Source organism: Dermacentor albipictus, chromosome 4 (assembly GCF_038994185.2).
Source record: "Dermacentor albipictus isolate Rhodes 1998 colony chromosome 4, USDA_Dalb.pri_finalv2, whole genome shotgun sequence".
Taxonomy (NCBI): Eukaryota; Metazoa; Arthropoda; class Arachnida; order Ixodida; family Ixodidae; genus Dermacentor; species Dermacentor albipictus.
Window position 1 is genome coordinate 173,714,748 of NC_091824.1, and position 16,832 is coordinate 173,731,579.

The window sequence follows — 16,832 nt, forward strand, 5'->3', positions numbered from 1 at the left end:
TAGAAATACCATTTAGTCCAGACATGTTATGTGTTGACATCTTACTTACTGTTGCCATCACGCTTCAAGTTCAACGGTATACATAACGAAAGTGCTTGGTACGGGACTCTGCGAAGAAGAAACTTTATTAAAGATTAGTCCGGCGGTTTTTGTTGTGGTGGCCTCAGGTGCGGCTCGAGATAGATATATTTTCTGATTCACTTAACAATGCAGCCAGGGATGGAACAATACATGCGAATTATGTGTTGAAAGTCTCTACAACGTCTTCATCAGTTTCGGGAAGCACAGTTACCTTGCGTTATTTTCCTATGATTTTGTCTATAATTTCCCACATCTTTTTCGTCTTACCAGCGGTCCGTGTAATTAGGTGAATATAATACGCCCTTTTGCGCGATCGAATCATAGCGATAGATTTACTTTGAACTGCTGTGAGCAGTATATATTATCTTTGTTATGGCGCCATTTGTCATGCCAGTATTCTTTGGCCTTAAGTGTTTGAAGTATCTGCTCTGTCATTTAAGGGCACATGGGTTGATCATGTCGGCCCTTCGAGACCTTGCGATTGCTCCTTTCTACAGCAATATTGATATGTAATTGGGCTAGTTATTTCAATATCGATATCATCGTTGTATATTTCACTGCAATTAATGCAAATAATTTCTTATCGTAATATGTTGTAATATATTTTCATTACAATGTTATTTCTTATTTTCACGGTACTAGTCGGATGATCTAAAGCGGAAAAGATAGGTAGATGATCAGAGACTGGCTCTAAGTGAACGCCTTCAGTAAACCCCATGTCTAGATTCGTTAATGCATGGTCAATTAAAGACGAAGATGCCTTAGCTATACGCGTCGGTGACGTGATTAAATTACGGTAGTTGTAAGATTGGAACAAATAGCTATAGCCACGGTTATGCATGTTATATGTGTTCATCTTCATATCGCCTACTATAATCACTGGTTCATTTGGATGCTTTGACACAGCGCAGAAAATTGATTCCAGCTTATCGAGAAATCCTACGAGGCTACCGCTAAACTGCACCAATGATGACGTCATACTCAAGCCGAATGAAAAGGGATTCAATGTCATTGCAACTATATGTGGCCGCTGAAACTTTACAATATATACGATATGTCGTCTTTTACGGACAATGCAACGCCACCCTCGCGTGAACGTGAGTCGCGCGCGTTTGATTCTGTTCGGTAACCTGTAAAACGCATTATTTCACTTTTTCGCAGCCGCGTCTCAGTTGTTGCAATGACACTGAACGAATGGGCATGCAACGACAGGAAAGCAGAAACAACTCTACGTTTTTATTAATAGTACAGATGTTACGATGGAAAGCTTATATAGATTTTACTCTACAAATAATTTCTTTGATTAAGTAAGCCATTGTTAAGGAATATGGTGTACAGTTATGAAAAATACTGAAACTATTTCCGCTAAGCCTTCTTCACGTAGCAGACGCACAAGTTAGATGCACGCGTCGCCCACCTAGGTGTTATACGAAGGCTGCTAATTAGAAAAATAGACGATTACTAGCACTACAGCATTGCCAAAATTGCTTCAGTATAATATGTACTACTCATTTAGCACCCATTGCACGAAAGTGAAATTCAATTGCAGTTGGCCTTTAAAGCACGCAGACAAGCTGAATATACCGGGCGTTTCAGCGAACCCCTTCAAAAAAATTTTACCGACGGAGGCGTATGAAGGAAGAAAGCCTCATCCGCCTTGTCCAATCTTTTAACATCTGTCACATTACTTACGTTGCGCCCTTTCTCAATTGGTACGAAGCTGAAAAGACTAAACTAGACATCATCATCAGAGGAGCATATAAGCAGGCCTTAGGTCTATCCAACCACACCAGTGTGGAACTTCACTACAATTAGGTATCCACAACACGCTAGACGAGTTACTCGAAGCGCAACGTCGATCCCAACTGGAGCGGCTTAGCCTCACAGAAACCACTACAATTAGGTATCCACAACACGCTAGACGAGTTAATCGAAGCGCAACGTCGATCCCAACTGGAGCGGCTTACCCTCACAGAAACGGGCCGCAGCATTCTAACCAAGCTTGTTATCAAAGATGGTTCAAAATAACTCTGTACGTTTTATACTTGCTAACTACAACCGCACAGCGAGTGTAACTAACATGAAATCTAATCTTTGCCTCCCATCGCTGGCATCTCGCAGAAAAGTGTGTCGTATTGCCCTCTACCACAAGTTGTACCATCATCATACTCTACGAGATCACCTCATCCCCCATCCAATTTATGTATCCCGTCGAATTTATCATCAGTATAAAGTCGGCATTTTGTCATCCCAAAAATATGCACTAAGACAACAACAAAGAACGCAGGAAGGCACGAGCTACCTCCCTCATCAAAGCTTATGGCAATACCGCAGGCGTCACCTTAGTCGACGCAGCTAAATACCAAGATGGAGGTCGTTTTGCGGCGGTTACCACAGCAGGCGGCTTGCTCTGACATGCTACCAGCATCGTTACCCAAAATGCAGAGACGGCCGAGGAAGTGGCCATCGCCCTGGCCACTCTTGACCCAGCCTGCCGCACCTAACTGGGCGGTTCTCGCACAGCCATCAACAACTACATCAAGGGTAGTATTTCTCAACAATCACTCCGCATCTTACAAGGCCCGCATTCGTTTGAAAATCAAATCACCCTCGTCTGGATCCCAGCACACGCCGGCGATGTCCACCCGCACCTCACCAACCTCAACGAGGTTACACAATCCGTAGCACGAGAACTAGTCAACCGTGCTGGAGATGGTGCAGGTGCACCCGCAGGACGCGACCGCCTTACAAGATACAACGACTTTGTGAAGTCACTTTACCTCGCAAGAAGAACCTTCCCCACCTCCCACCGCAAGTTAAACAGAGCACAGGCAGCCACCCTTCGCCTGCTACAGACCAATACATACCACTCCCTCACACGCTATCACATCATATACCCCGACTTCTACCGACGCCACACGTGCAAGATCTGTAAAGCTCAATCAGCAGAAGAGTACGCATTTGGGCTGGTTGGTTCACGATTTCTCTCCTTCCGAAGGAGATTGCCTTCCTATCGCATTAATTGCAATCCCCCTGCGCATGCCCAGTGCTGTTGATTCTGTGGTTTCAGATAGCGGCGGAGCATATATAAGCTGACTGAAAGAATAAAGACGCTTTGGTTGTTAGTCAGCGCTGTTGTCTGTGTCGCTTCACTCGTCCTGTCGTTTTAGCGCTGTTTCTATTGCTCGTTCTCAATTAACAACACTCCCCCACATGCTATGGGAGCGCAAACATCAATACCCAGACTTTAATCCCGTGACCCTCGCTTCGAGATAGCACTCAGCCCTGCGCAGCTTCCATCTCGACGAGCAACTCTGGGCTACCCAGCAGGCCTACGATAGACGCTGTACCTACGAAGCGGCGAAGAGGCAAGACCTCGACGTCCCATCATGGGAGGCCTAGGCGCAGCCAACTAATTTGCTGGTTCTCAATAAATTTATATATATATATATATATATATATATATATATATATATATATATATATCTTGCCTGTGGCTGATAGCACAATTCTAGTCCATAAGCTGGTCTGCCCGAAGAGGCGGACATTACTTGCACAAGAAATTGAAATTCATAATCGACTAATTAGCAAAAATTACTAATTAAGTTTTAAACTGGTTGCCTTATGCCACGTGTTGCAATTTGCAAATTCTAGCCGGGAAATTCGCAAGGCAGATCCACTTAAAACGAATTCTTGGTATGAAATCAGTTTCGAAACATTAATTCCAGAACTTTGAGGAGAAATGCATTGGCGTTCCAGTTACTTTAGTGCATCAATGCATAAAACGACGTTTTGTTATGAAAGTAACTGGAACGACAGTGCATATTTACCGCAAGTTTGACGGCGCATTGTCTCGTAAATGGTGTTATCCACGTAATTCTCTTCAAGTGGATGTGCCTTGCAGTCTCACCCGCTAGAATTTGTAAATTACAATATGTGCCATAAGGTAATTGGAAACCTAAATAGTAAATCTTTGTTAATTGGACGATTATGCACTTCAAATTTTGTGCAAGTAATGTCCGCTTCTTCGAGTACACCAGCTCATGGACTATAATTGTGCTATCTGCCACAGGTAATTGAAAACAAATATTGAACGTGTTCGCTCAAACACTTTGTGTATATCAAACCCTTTCGTATCGTCCCGTCGTTGTTGCGAACGTGCAAACATGCTGTGATCAGAAACAGATAGAACGTATTTTCAATAAAAAACGTTTTCTACTGCTAAAATTAAAATGCGTTCTGTGCTTTCTAACCTCAAAAATAAAGTTATCGTACAGTTCCCGTGTTATATCAGTTGTTAAAGGTCGTGTTAAATCCCATTAATTGTCGTGTAATCTACGAGGGTTGATGGCTGCTACTGCTATAAGTTACGCACCACGAGAACACTGTCCGCCTTTACCAAGTACTCTTAGTACAACCGCAATAGCGGTAGCCACGCTAGCATCGCGTGCTATTTCTACTGATACCAGTGCCAAATACCCTTGCCATAATACTTCCATCACGAATGCGGCGACGACGGCAGTTGACGCGTGCTATTACTGCCATCGCGGCTGCTGACGATAACGTAGGGCGCATCGACTTGGCCCGCAAATCGAAGCCCCGGATCCCGGAGGCCTGTTCTGAGCTCTGTTCTCGCCACAGGGCCGGGCGCCGGGGTCCCGAGGCGGCGGCCGCCCGGCCGCCTTCACGTCGGCCATGGCCGCCCCTCGGCGGGCGAGGAGCCGCTGCACGCAGACCGACCCCGTGGCGTGCGGCTGCGCCTCCTACCCTCCGGCCGTCCGCCGACCGCCGAGGCCCAGCGCGCCGCCGCTGCCCGAGGACCTGCGGCGGCTGGCGGAGCCGCCCGACGTGCGGCTCGCCGTCGGTCCGCAGCCGGGGGAGGCCCGGTCCGTCCCGGTGCACGCTGCTGTGCTGAGCCAGAGCGCTGTGCTGCGAGACCTGCTCGCACGGTGCAGTGCGACGGGCGTCGGCTGCCAGCCAGAGGCCGACGCTCGGACCAGGACGCTGCGAGTCGTCTGGGCAGACCCGGACGCCTTCGAGAAGATGATGCCGTGAGTGGGTCGCCTCTCCGTTGACACGCGTGTGCACGTTCCACAGGTCGCTCTTCGCACTTTACGCGCGCACAACTACAGTCTGCGCATATCCCCGGCCACGATTGTTGTGGCTGAGAATGCTGTGACGTAATAGTTCTGCGGAAACCCGCAAGGTGGAGAGCAGTAAATAATAAAGCGAAACCAGACATCCACCCAAACGTAGCTGAATGCTACAAAGGAAACCTGTACGGGTTCCTCGAAAGAAAAGCTTCGCAATTGAAGAAAAATTGCCGGACCAGCACGAATTATTTCTTCGACTGCGAAGCTTTTATTTAGAGAAATACGTATTGGTTTCCTCTGTACCACTTAGCTACGTTTGGGTGGATGTCTCATTTTCCCCTTATTACTGAGAAAACTGTGTGCTTGCACACGCGCTTCTTGCTTCAGACGTTTCGCGCGAACACATTTTCGCTGTAGAGAACTGTTGGTTGCGTAACCAGATTGAAAGCCTACGTGCGAGAAAGCCGGAAGGAGTTGTCTCTAGCCCATACAACGGGGAGGGGGAAGGGGGCGGGGGGAGCGCAATGTATAAAGGCAGTTGCGTCGTTGGAGGAGTGCGAAGGCTGAAACGCCGTGCCCGTCCGATGTGATTTCGTATGTCAGCTGGGCAACTAATTGGAGGGAGAAAGCCAGAAGAAAGGGGAAAGGCAGGATGGTTAACCATGCAGGCTAGGCTGCCACAATAGCTGTGAGCCTAACCATCGTATGTACAGGGGGTGTCCCAGCTAACTTTAGCCAGAGTTTTAAAATATGCGAATGGCTCGTAGGTGGACAGAACCAAGGTAACATTGTTTGCCGTCGCTTGGAGATACTCAAATTATTTGTTTCATTCCTCCTGATTAGGTAATTAGTCTTAATTATTAAACTTCTTTAGCGCTCGGAAAAACACTTTTATGTAACACGTATTGAGCAACAGAAAGCTGTATCGGGAGCTTTTCATGTCGCTGTATACAATTTTCTCATTGATGCTTCTCATTTAATTATAATACTTGAGAAGCTGAATAATTAATCAGGATTAATTATTTAATTAGGTGGAATGAAAACAAAACAGTATCTCCAGGCGACGGCAGACAACATTACCTTGTTCCTGTCCAGCGACGTGGCATTCGCGTATTTTTAATCTCTGGCTAAAGTTAGCTGGGACGCCCTGTATATATCTTCCAGGGGCACAGAAAAATGTGCAGCTGTAGCTTCAAGAATTGTCTTTATTTTCTTTTTGTTGTTGTTTTTTCGGAGATGGTGGCAGTTTACTCTGTTGGATGAGCCAGTCGACATAATATTTAGTGCACTGAGAATACTGTTGCCGCGTGTCTGTCGTTGCGTCTCTCCATGCAGATGATGACGGAAATTCATTGCGATGGCTCGAAGCATGGACAACGCTTTTCGTATTGTCATCGAACTTGCGAATAGTTTGGTGTACTCGGCAAACGGGCGTTATCAACTTGTGCGCTTTCCGATGATTGCGCTTTCAACCTCATGAAATGCTTAAATCGTGGCTCGGCATTGCCACTTGCTGAGAACGAGAAACGTGAGAGGGATGTTACGGCGAAATGAGTGCGAACTCTACTGTGCGTATTTGTTTTTACATAACATAGTTTTTCTATCATGACAGCGTTGCGTCCCGATTCGAAAATCATGATGCAACACCTTGCATTCAGTGCTTGCTCAACGCTGCAGAGATTTCACGGATCACGCTAATTATGCGAGCGCATATTCAGGCAGCTGATATTTACAATTCTGAGAGGAAGTAACGACGCATTCTATCTCACGTTGATTCGTATGAAGGAACAGCGCTTGGAGCATACGACTAGGTTCTCTCAGCCATATAGAAGCAGCGTAACTGCGTTGTGATTGCGCATGCGGACATGACGCTTTGGGAGCGGAGCCGCTGACAGTCCGGGTTCCTTTGCTCAGCTTCCTGTACGGACGGGACGTGCGCCTCGACGACGTGTCCTCGGCGCTGGATGTGATGCGCGTGGCCCACGCCTTCGCCGTTCCCGGGCTTCTCACCGTGTGCCTGCGCTACGTGGGCGACCACGTGGACAGGGAGACGGCGCTGTCAGCGCTCACGCGGCTCTGCGAGGTCTCCGGCGGCGGCCCCGCCGCGGACCTGCAGCAGAACCTGCTGAACGAGACGCGCGCCCGCTGCCTGGACGTGGTGGACCGCAACGCCGAGTGGCTGCTCGCTGACGCCGCCTTCGAGTGCTTGCCCCGCACCATCTTCGCCCTCGTGTTGGGCAGGGACTCCCTGTGGCTCAGGTTCGCGCAGCACCAACCAAGCATGCACGCACACGTGTCTAGTGGCGCCGGTTCCTATTTAGAACTCAACTATCGCTTCTTTTATAGCAAACTACTCGCTAATTTCATATCTTTGTTTCGCAAGCGAATTATCTACCACACCTAGCGATAAACTACAGCATCGACTCGTAATCTACGATGAGACCGTTTTTGAAGAAGGAAATGTTGGCGGAAGTGGTCTTCTTACTTTTTCACTCTATAGTACACAGTCGGCCATGGAGTCACCCACACAATTACTGTGAGGTGCAGGAACTCACAGGGCGTCTGCTAGTTTGTGGATCTGCAAAGAGCTAGGAGCCAACATGTCGAAGCTGCTGAACCATATGAGCTGGTCGTTACAGCTTGAAATGGGCGACCTTAACCACCGGGAAAGAATCACACATCCTAAATCTGTTGCCGGTGCATTGTGCGGCATGGAGCTACTGCGCGTGCATAAAGAAGACAGAGCTAGCTGTGCGCATGCGGGCTGTGCATCAAACTATTGATCAGCTGTATTTTGGCATCCAGCTGTGTAGTGGTGCAGAAATGGCAATGTATTGCCTACAGACTTGTGGCATCGCCTACTGGGCCATCTGCAAGAGTTTCTGCGCACACACAACTTGAAAACACCCAATAGTGTGAACCGAGGAAACGTTTTTTCTTAGCAGTTTGGATCTGACATTCATCTATAGGTCCAGAATAAGCCACGCTCTAAGGTCAGGGAAGCCATCTGCCCAAGTCAAGCGCAAGGACATGAGCATGCTAACGTGTATACAGATTGTTCACTCGCTCTCTTTTCCTCGTTCTTTCCTTCACTCTTGTGTGCAGGGTAGAAAATCGCACGCTCGTCTGGTCATTCTTCCAGTCTGCCTTCCCCCGCTATTTTCCTCTGTCTCTTCTAGCTTTTTCAGAAAGTTCTGACTTAGTCCAACGTTGATTCTTTTAGATACTTCCTCTGCGCGATTTATCTTCACCCGGTCTTCACTTACTCCATTCTTGGCACATGATTATGCCAGTTAACTCAAGTCCCTCAAATTTGCGATTTATACCTTCAGACATTCAATTCTATACACCACATGTCTTATCTGCGTATCACTTTTTGTTGGACCATGACGACTATCTAATGTTGGCGAAATGAGCCTGACGTCACGTCGCGTACGTTTACGTACTTACACCCGCTGCTTCCTAGGTTTTAACTTATCGCGGTAAGATTGCCCTTAATGACTGTTGGTTTGGCAAGCGATGCCGTTCTCTTATTCCCTGTTCCTGCTGCGATCCCAGGTCCGAAGTTTCGGCGGCAAAGGGCGCTGACCGCTGGGCAGCCGCCGAATGTCGACGGCAGGGTGACGCTGCAGAACCCGCGCAAAAGCGGCGAGTGCTGGGCGACACTGCCTACCTCGTTCGTCACTTCCTGCTCGACCGCGACCAGTTCCGACGCGCGGCTCCGTCACTGCTGGACGACATCGAGGCAGCCCTCGTGCTCGAATTCATGGACGGCCGCATCGGAGAGGACCGACTGACCCCTGCGCTCAGGACCAACCTCGCGTTGAGGCGGCGCCCTTCGCCGCCGGCGCTGCCTCCATCCTCGCCTCCAGCGGCAGACAGTGAACCAGGCAGCGCTCCGGCCACCGGACCAGTGCGAAGTCAGACGTTGGCCAGAAACCGAAAGTCCACATCGGCCAAGGTGCGCAAGTGCGCCGCGGACGTCTTCTGGACGGTCGTGTCTATTCTAGACTGACGGGGGCCGAGGGGGGTCCTACGTGTATCCCTTCGTGTGCATGTCGTTGTTGTCGTTGGTGTGTGTTCGCGAAAGACGCCTGCTGGGCAGGAACTTGGACCTCGATGCTCCTTGCTTTGTGCCAGGAATTACTAGCTTTTATTTTACTGACTGGGTGTCCATACCCGATTGCTGTCCTAGTGCCCGGCTACTGTATTGTGACGCTGAAGTTTCGAACTCTGATGAGTGTAAAGACACTTTTCATAATTTGTGGCAGGGCATAAATTGTGACAGGCTACACTAGACGTCCAGATAAGCTGCTCTACAGCTTGGTCAATACGCTCATGGTTGTCGAAAAGGGTATGGCTTATGCCAAGAGCAACAGCTACAACGACTATACTGAGATAAAAATTAGAGTGGTCAATGCCTAAGTAAGTTTTCTACTTAGCTTCGCTCAGTCTCAAAATGGCGTTATCGCCCTTGATTATTGGTTTGGCAACACCACATAAAGATGGCTAGTGCGGTTTGTTGTGCTTACCGATGAGTCCCCGCAGTCTGACAGCAGTTATGGAGGTGGGATTTAATAGAAGCATCAGTTCAGATGGCCGAGTCAGCATTCTCTAACTTTCTACTCTGCTCAGGCAGAAACAAAATTGTACGAGATCTGTTGACGTTTCGGACAGAAAGAGATTATGAGTAAATAATGCTATAAACCAAAGTCTGTGAATCGTCGCCACGTCAGGCGGAACTCGGGTGTGTGTACACGTTTCACTTTATTACTACGAGGAAAAAAATTCAAAGAATAAGCAAAAAACCTCAAGCTATATATTTATTCGCAGACCTAGTATATGCATTAATTCAACAGCCGGCAACACAGTACACTTATCTTCTCATGCTAACTCGATCACGCCGTATTTTTGGTAATTAGTGTTATCGTGAACCATTTACCCCGTGAGTACCTTGTGCTGTACATATGTTGTACTTGTATTATGAAAAATCAAGCCGCCGCTGCTGCCAGTTCATTTCATATGATGTGTGTTGACTTTCACCTGCCAATCTTGTAAATCTACGCTCGCCTTAACTGTGAAAGTGCCTTTCAGTTATGCGTAATGCACCGGTGTCGTATAGAGTATGGGAGCGTGGACGTGTACATCTTCAAGCTCTGAGCGGCGTTGTGTAGCTTCTCTTCCGGCCTGCTGAAGTGTGCATAGATTGTCTTTGGCTCATGAAAGATGGGACACTTATAGCTCCCTTTATTTCAGAGAATTTGACATATTATTTGATAAATGTGGACATAATCAAGGAACTAAAGCAAATTTCGAATCACTACATCCGCTTCAAGTAAAAGTCGTTGTTTGCAAATTTTGAAAGCACTTCAGCTTCGCCTTCCTTGAGTTTCCCACTTACATGGGCGCTGTGATGATCGCCAAGGTAGCCTTTCGAAGCAAACTCAGACATGCTAGCTTATTCTGTGCCATGGTTATCTTTTTCTCGTTTAGTACTCCACTCGGTGTTCAAAGCATTTATTGTTTCGCGTTTAATCACTGCCTTTCACGCATAATGAACCATGCTGCACGGTATGGAGGATATGTGTGTATAGTTTTCACACCAACGTTAAGAATTTCAGCAAGAGCTTTGTGTTAGCTGTGACGACGAAGGGAGGACAAAAAAAAAAGATATTCACGAGATGCCCGTATAATGCTCCATGCTAGATTTTTAAACACATGATAGACTGGCGTCGTCAGCGATGGTATTGCGGTTGCTAACACTGGGCTCAGCGTGAAAGGACCATGTATGAACAGTACTCCCTGATTCAAACTCGATCCCATATGATTGATACTCGGAGAGCGTGATCGCCGCCGCTTTTTGTGGTACCGGTAGGCGTTGGGGACCTAATGCACTATGGTATCCAATGAAAGCGAGGGTCTTTGTGACGCATTGTGACATTGTTTGCCGCCCGACGATCACCCAGTGCTTTCTGGTGAGACGAAAATTGCCGACCGCCAAATGGTCCGATTATCGCGTTTGAATTGTTAACCACTGTACATTTTTGCTTGCGCTATACTGATGTGGAATAGGGGGATGAAATGCGGACGATGTGAAAAATGTGGGACAGAAAATGTTACACCGACAGAGGAGGAGCAACCGGGTCAGCGTAGCAAGCCACCAAAACCCGGCATTACAAAACGTGGTGTCGGTTAGTTCATTTTGTGTGCTTCCTCCGTGGTCGCAGAATTTTTTTCTTGCGATGATGGAAAGTACTTAGTCTGGAACAGCCATTGGCACATTGCACTGTCCTCGAGGTCATGCGTTTGTCCTCTTGCATGTCATTTTTACTTTTATACCTTCATCGATCGTGTGGAAAATTGGGCTATATGCTGTACTAGAATTAGGCAGTGTGTCGTCAGTGGCCCTTTTTGCGATGACAGCCTGAGGCGCTGTAGCACATTCGTCTACTGCAGCGTCATCTGTCGCTGCAGCCTGTAGACGTTGGCAGCCTGTTATACCTTGGTGGCACGGCAAGGCTTTTTTTGTGTTTTACTTTCTTTTAATAGCCTCACCACAACATTTCTCTTGCAGTCGCTGGCAACGCAAAGCCTTCGGAAGCAACATTTGCGGTTCTCGGTGCCGTTTTTCCTGCCGACGCCCGCGTACGTTTATAATCGTATGGCAGGCACACTGTTGGCTTAAGTAACTTTTGTTTGTTTTTTATGCATCATGTTTCCTTTGGAACAATTATTGCAATTCCGGACTTTTTTTAAAATCGAATTCTAGGGTGTTATGTGCCAAAACCATCATTTGATTATGAGGCGTAAGCCGTAGTAGGGTACTCCGGATTAATTTGGACCACCTGGTGATCTTTAACGTGCCCTCAATGCACGGTACACGGGCGTTTTTGCATTTCGCTTCCATCGAAATGCGGCCGCCGCGGCCGGGATTTATCACCGTGACATCATGTTTAGCAGCGCAACACCATAGCCGCTAAGTCACCATGGCGGGTGACCGGGCTTTTTTCAAACGCGCACTTTCAGTTTTTCCTACCCATCAGGACAAGCTTGAGCACAGCACAATAATACCCGAGCATTATTTTTTATTAGACGAGACCTGGTGACCAGTTTTCTAGCTGATACAGCTGAAATAATACTCGAACAGTTTACCTGGTACAACGCAGGCTCCCCTTCTGGTCGATCTCCTTCTCGTGTGTTCTGGCCAATAATTTCAAAGTAGCTTTGATAACAAAATCATACATGCATACGAGTGGAACAGGCAGACGATCGAAAGCACGTCTTGTCCTGCTGCGTCAGAACAGTGCTCAGGTGGTCGCGGGGTCCTCTGAACACCCAAGCATAGGTACAGCTTACTTTTTTTTTGCAATTTCTTTGTGCTTTAACGTACCCTGTGATCTTGTTTTATAAATTTTATGCGAAGTATATTAATTTTATTTGACAGTTGACAGCGTTTTAGATTATAAATGAAGGTGCCTTGTACTATAACCTTTGGGTTTCGCGCTCTGAGTATGCCAGTTGCTCGCAGCGTTCTGCTATGGGCGTCGTTGCAGTGGTGACCACGGTTCTTTCATTGTTTTGCGGTGCTGACAACACATTGTCCAATTCTAGTAGACCATATCCTGGCTACTCATTCTTGCTCTGAAATTTTCCAGACATTTTGAACCGCAACCTAAAACAAATGTAGTGGGGCGCAAAAAAATAAAGGCTGTGTATTTTTGTTGATGAAGACATCACTAATCTCTCAAGCCCCGGCTTTTTTTTTTTTTTGCTATATTTGCAGGGTCTGGACAAGATCACATTGTGTCTCAGAAGGCTTCATTCGTCATCACTAGTTTACGGCTGCTTTTATGCTTGGACTGTTTTCATTTTTTTACCTGGTTTCTTTACCTGGTGGGTTAGGAAGGAAAACAAATTTTATGTGTGTATTACACATGTACTTATAAGGCTTGAATTATATGGCCATCGACTAATCACGCATGCATTTACAGGTTACTGCATTGGTGGCACGTATTGCTTAATTTCACGGCATGGGGCTTAAACTGACACCTGTGTTTGCTTTGATTAAATCATATGTAGATGCATGACAGCTTGTACTTATCGTACTTTCTTTTTTGATTAATCAGAACCTTTTTCCAAAATGTGACTGAGTGGAATCCACTTTTGTACTTGCGCTAGTCAATTCAGCATGGAATACCAACTAGCCTGGTCTCGCACTGAGATCAGGGTTGAAAAAAATAGTCCTACGGCATTGATTTCTAAGTTATCCCGGCATATACACAGCATATATTCGACATCGCATTCACTGCATAATTACACCGAAAACAAACAAAGTTTTGATATCCAAGGACGCAGGACTTGAAAGGGAAATAATGCACCATACTGTTTTCACAAAAGATGATTGAGGGTTTACATTCTGTCCGGTGGAAAGTCTGCTGCACATATAGGCATAATTTAAATGTACTTGCTACGCATGCGCAGACGATAATGACATGAAATTTAGCCACTCATATGCTACTTTCGGGTAACTGGCCACTCGGAGTTGTGGTTGCTTTTATGAACTATCTAGTAATATTGTTTTAAAGGTCTGTGTTATCATGCTTTGTTGCATTTTGAGTTCTTGGATGCCTGTTCGTGATGGATCTGCTCGCCAGGTGAAAGACAGGCTTCACTTTCGCAAGCTATTTGTGTTCTAGTCATTATGATGCCAATCAAATAGTGCCAGACTATTTCTCGTTTTGTGCGACCAAAGGAAACCTCAGGAATGCAATCAGAGAGCCTGTTGTGCACTCCCTGCTGTGTTACCTCAAGGAACGTTTGTAGATGACCCTGGGGTGTTTTGTAGTCGTATACAACTTTTTATTGCACTAGTACATTTTTTTGTTGTACTTGTTTGGAGTTTTGGGGGCAGCCGCTGCACCTTGTCATTTGCTGCGTTTAGTTCTGTAAACTCATCTCTTTGTGTGGTGCGCAGAACATGCGTCATGTTGACGCACCACTTGTTCAGCGGCTACACCAAGTTAGGCTGCATTATAATCTTTTTGTAGGTTCCTATGGGCTTTGTATAAGACTCGCATGCACAACACCTGCGTTTGTGGTTTTGGAACGGGGAAGATAACCGGACACTTGAAGCTCCCAAGGAGCATTGAGATCTAGTCCTGAAACTATTGACAGCGCGAAACGGCACGAACTGCACAAGAAACGTACACAATGCCGATGCTGATGCAGTACTTGTCCGTGTATCTTTCTGGTGTAGCTCATTCCGTTTCGCGCTGTCAGTGTAGCTCCAGTATGGAATACCAAAGTGCCCAACGTACCGTCATTTTGGAGATCTAGTCGTCTAAAATGTGCGGTGCGAGGAAGCATTCACTTTTAAAAATTTATATTAGACCATTTACGCCCTGGTCATGCGCGTATTGAAACACTTGATTGAGGTACGCAGTTGCCCATGGTGTCAACGAAAAAAAAAAGTTATAGAGGCATGTTTCATTTTAAAGCTTCCAGAAAGTTCGGTCAGCCTGTAACACAATAAATTTTACGCCCTGTGTAACAGGCTGCAGAACCACTTAAGTAGCCTTATTTTCGTCAGCCTTTCTGCTTTTACGAGCAAAAGAAGGCATCATCGGCATGAATATGGACAAAATGTTACCGCTTCGCAACCAACGAAAACAAGCTTGCTTTCTCAGACTACATGAGCAGAGACAAAGAAAAGCAAAATATGTAGGCACCATGCCTTAAAACTTCTAGTTTCAACAGTAGTTAACAAAACGGTTAGGCCTCGTGCGTATACGTAACAAGATAAATACGACATGCCGCAACGATAGCTTTACATTCACTGGAGGCACCTTATTATTATAAGAACGTATGGTGTAGCATGTCAAGGAGCAAATTATAATAAAAAAAGTGTGTGAGCCCCACAACATCTCTTTTTTCTTTCTTTCAAATGTCATTTTTGTAAAGTACAGGTACTGCTTTAATTGGCTCCGAGAGGTATTAAGCTTGTGGCTTATCATTCAAATCTCGTTATTTAATTCCACCAAGCACATTGTTGCAGGATCCTGCATACGCATTCTTGCTCTGTTCTTGTCAAAAAACGGTTGCACGTACTTACTTTTTGTTGTGTTTTTCAAGCTGTGTAGCTGGAGCCCGAGTTTACTTCCGAGAGGAGTGCGTGTGCTCGCCCGGACTCCTTTCATATGCCGAGCATTGTTAGAACTGGCTGTTTGTTGTTTATAGTTGTACAGCTGATCGGTTGGAAGGAGCTCGAGCATATGAGTGAAATTTTTGGGACCTGTGTGCCATAAACGCCGAGCTTCCTGCCACGTTGTGTATATATGTATGGACATGTTTTATTTTACCTATTTTAGCTACAGCCCCGTGTCGTGAACTCTTGCAGCGGCTGTGTACTGAGCGGAAGATGCGGAAAAGCCGTTTGAATGAATGAATGAATGAATAAATAAACGCGCGCGTTATTGCGCAAATCAAACAATGTGTGATTTTGTCACCTTTCCTACTCTCTGCCAGCGTTTCTATTTTTAGCGGCTGATTTCATGTTATTGTAGTTTATTGGTAAGCTGGAAAACGATGACATTGGCGTGCCTATGACATTGTAAGTGGACGAATGGTGTGCGCGGTCACATACAAAATTACAACATGCAAGATGCATTCGTGGTTATACTCGCCATTATACACAAACATGTCATGTATGGGATAGGACGCAGGTATCTCATCACCCTTGCCAACTACGTCAGACTGAACCATTTCTTACAAATAATGGTATTGATAGTCACTCATGGTTGGTATTTTTGTCTCTGCTCCCACATCTCTGCAGTGTGACTAATCAGCTTCACCACAAGCTAGGAAAGCACCTTTCGAGCGGTTTTGTTGCCTCGAGGCCTTTCTTTCTTGCTAGTGCCGGTCCAGCTTCTGGTTATCGGTGTTTCTTCGCCAGAACTGAACAGTTATACCAAACGAAAGCTGTAAATTGGCTACTATACGCCGCATATTTGTTTCAGAATTACATATTGTATCTGAACTTATGTTTCAACAAGATTAGGATCACTAAAACTGCGTTTACGCAGTGCTAGACACACTCTTGTTACGAACTCGAGACATCTGAACTGAGCTTGACCAACGTCTGTGGAGAAAACTTCTGGCATATCCCAATCTGTAGTGACATTTCAGTGAGTGGGTACATGTATTTATTAAAAACTCTAGAGAAATGAATGACTTAAAACCCATAGCTCTTTTCTCTACAATGCTGGCACTGCTTTGTCAGTAAAATTATCGCTTCCATGATAACTAATGGTAGTGCATCTTGCGATGATCATCGGCAGAAGACGCACTGCGTTCGCCGGAAAGGACGCGGCTTTGCTGAAAATTCCTTTGATAAACGAGGGCATAAGAATGCGTGTTGCACGGCGTCGTGTATGCAAACAGCGCTTGCCCAATGTCGCATGCTGCCCAAATGTTACATTGAAGGGGAAATAAAGAAAAAAAGAATCGTTCATATACTTCATCAACGATACACTTGTCAAAGCAGGCTTAGCCGCGATTGTATTAAACATGTGGCAAAGCCTACTTCACACCTTTTTCAGCATCAATTCATATGGGTTGCGCGTTCTGCATGCTATTGATTTTGTTTCATGAAGTACTGAT

The 16,832-nt window shown here is 46.1% G+C and overlaps 1 protein-coding gene across 10 annotated transcripts in view; it reads left to right on the plus strand.

The window, feature by feature from the left end:
- The window catches only part of LOC135913610 (BTB/POZ domain-containing protein 6-like), a 202,301-nt gene extending 186,622 nt beyond the window's left edge, over positions 1-15,679 (plus strand). For 9 of the 10 annotated variants that reach the window (XM_070537834.1, XM_070537830.1, XM_070537826.1 and 6 more), the window contains 4 exons: positions 4,723-5,132; positions 7,089-7,433; positions 8,733-9,135; positions 12,958-15,679. In XM_070537834.1, the coding sequence (XP_070393935.1) occupies positions 4,723-5,132; positions 7,089-7,433; positions 8,733-9,135; positions 12,958-13,215 (1,416 nt within the window). In that variant the 3' untranslated portion in view covers positions 13,216-15,679. Of the gene's footprint in view, positions 1-4,722; positions 5,133-7,088; positions 7,434-8,732; positions 9,695-12,957 lie in introns of those variants that run through there. The other variant, XM_065446130.2, reaches the window with a different exon arrangement.
- The last annotated feature ends 1,153 nt before the right edge of the window (positions 15,680-16,832 follow it).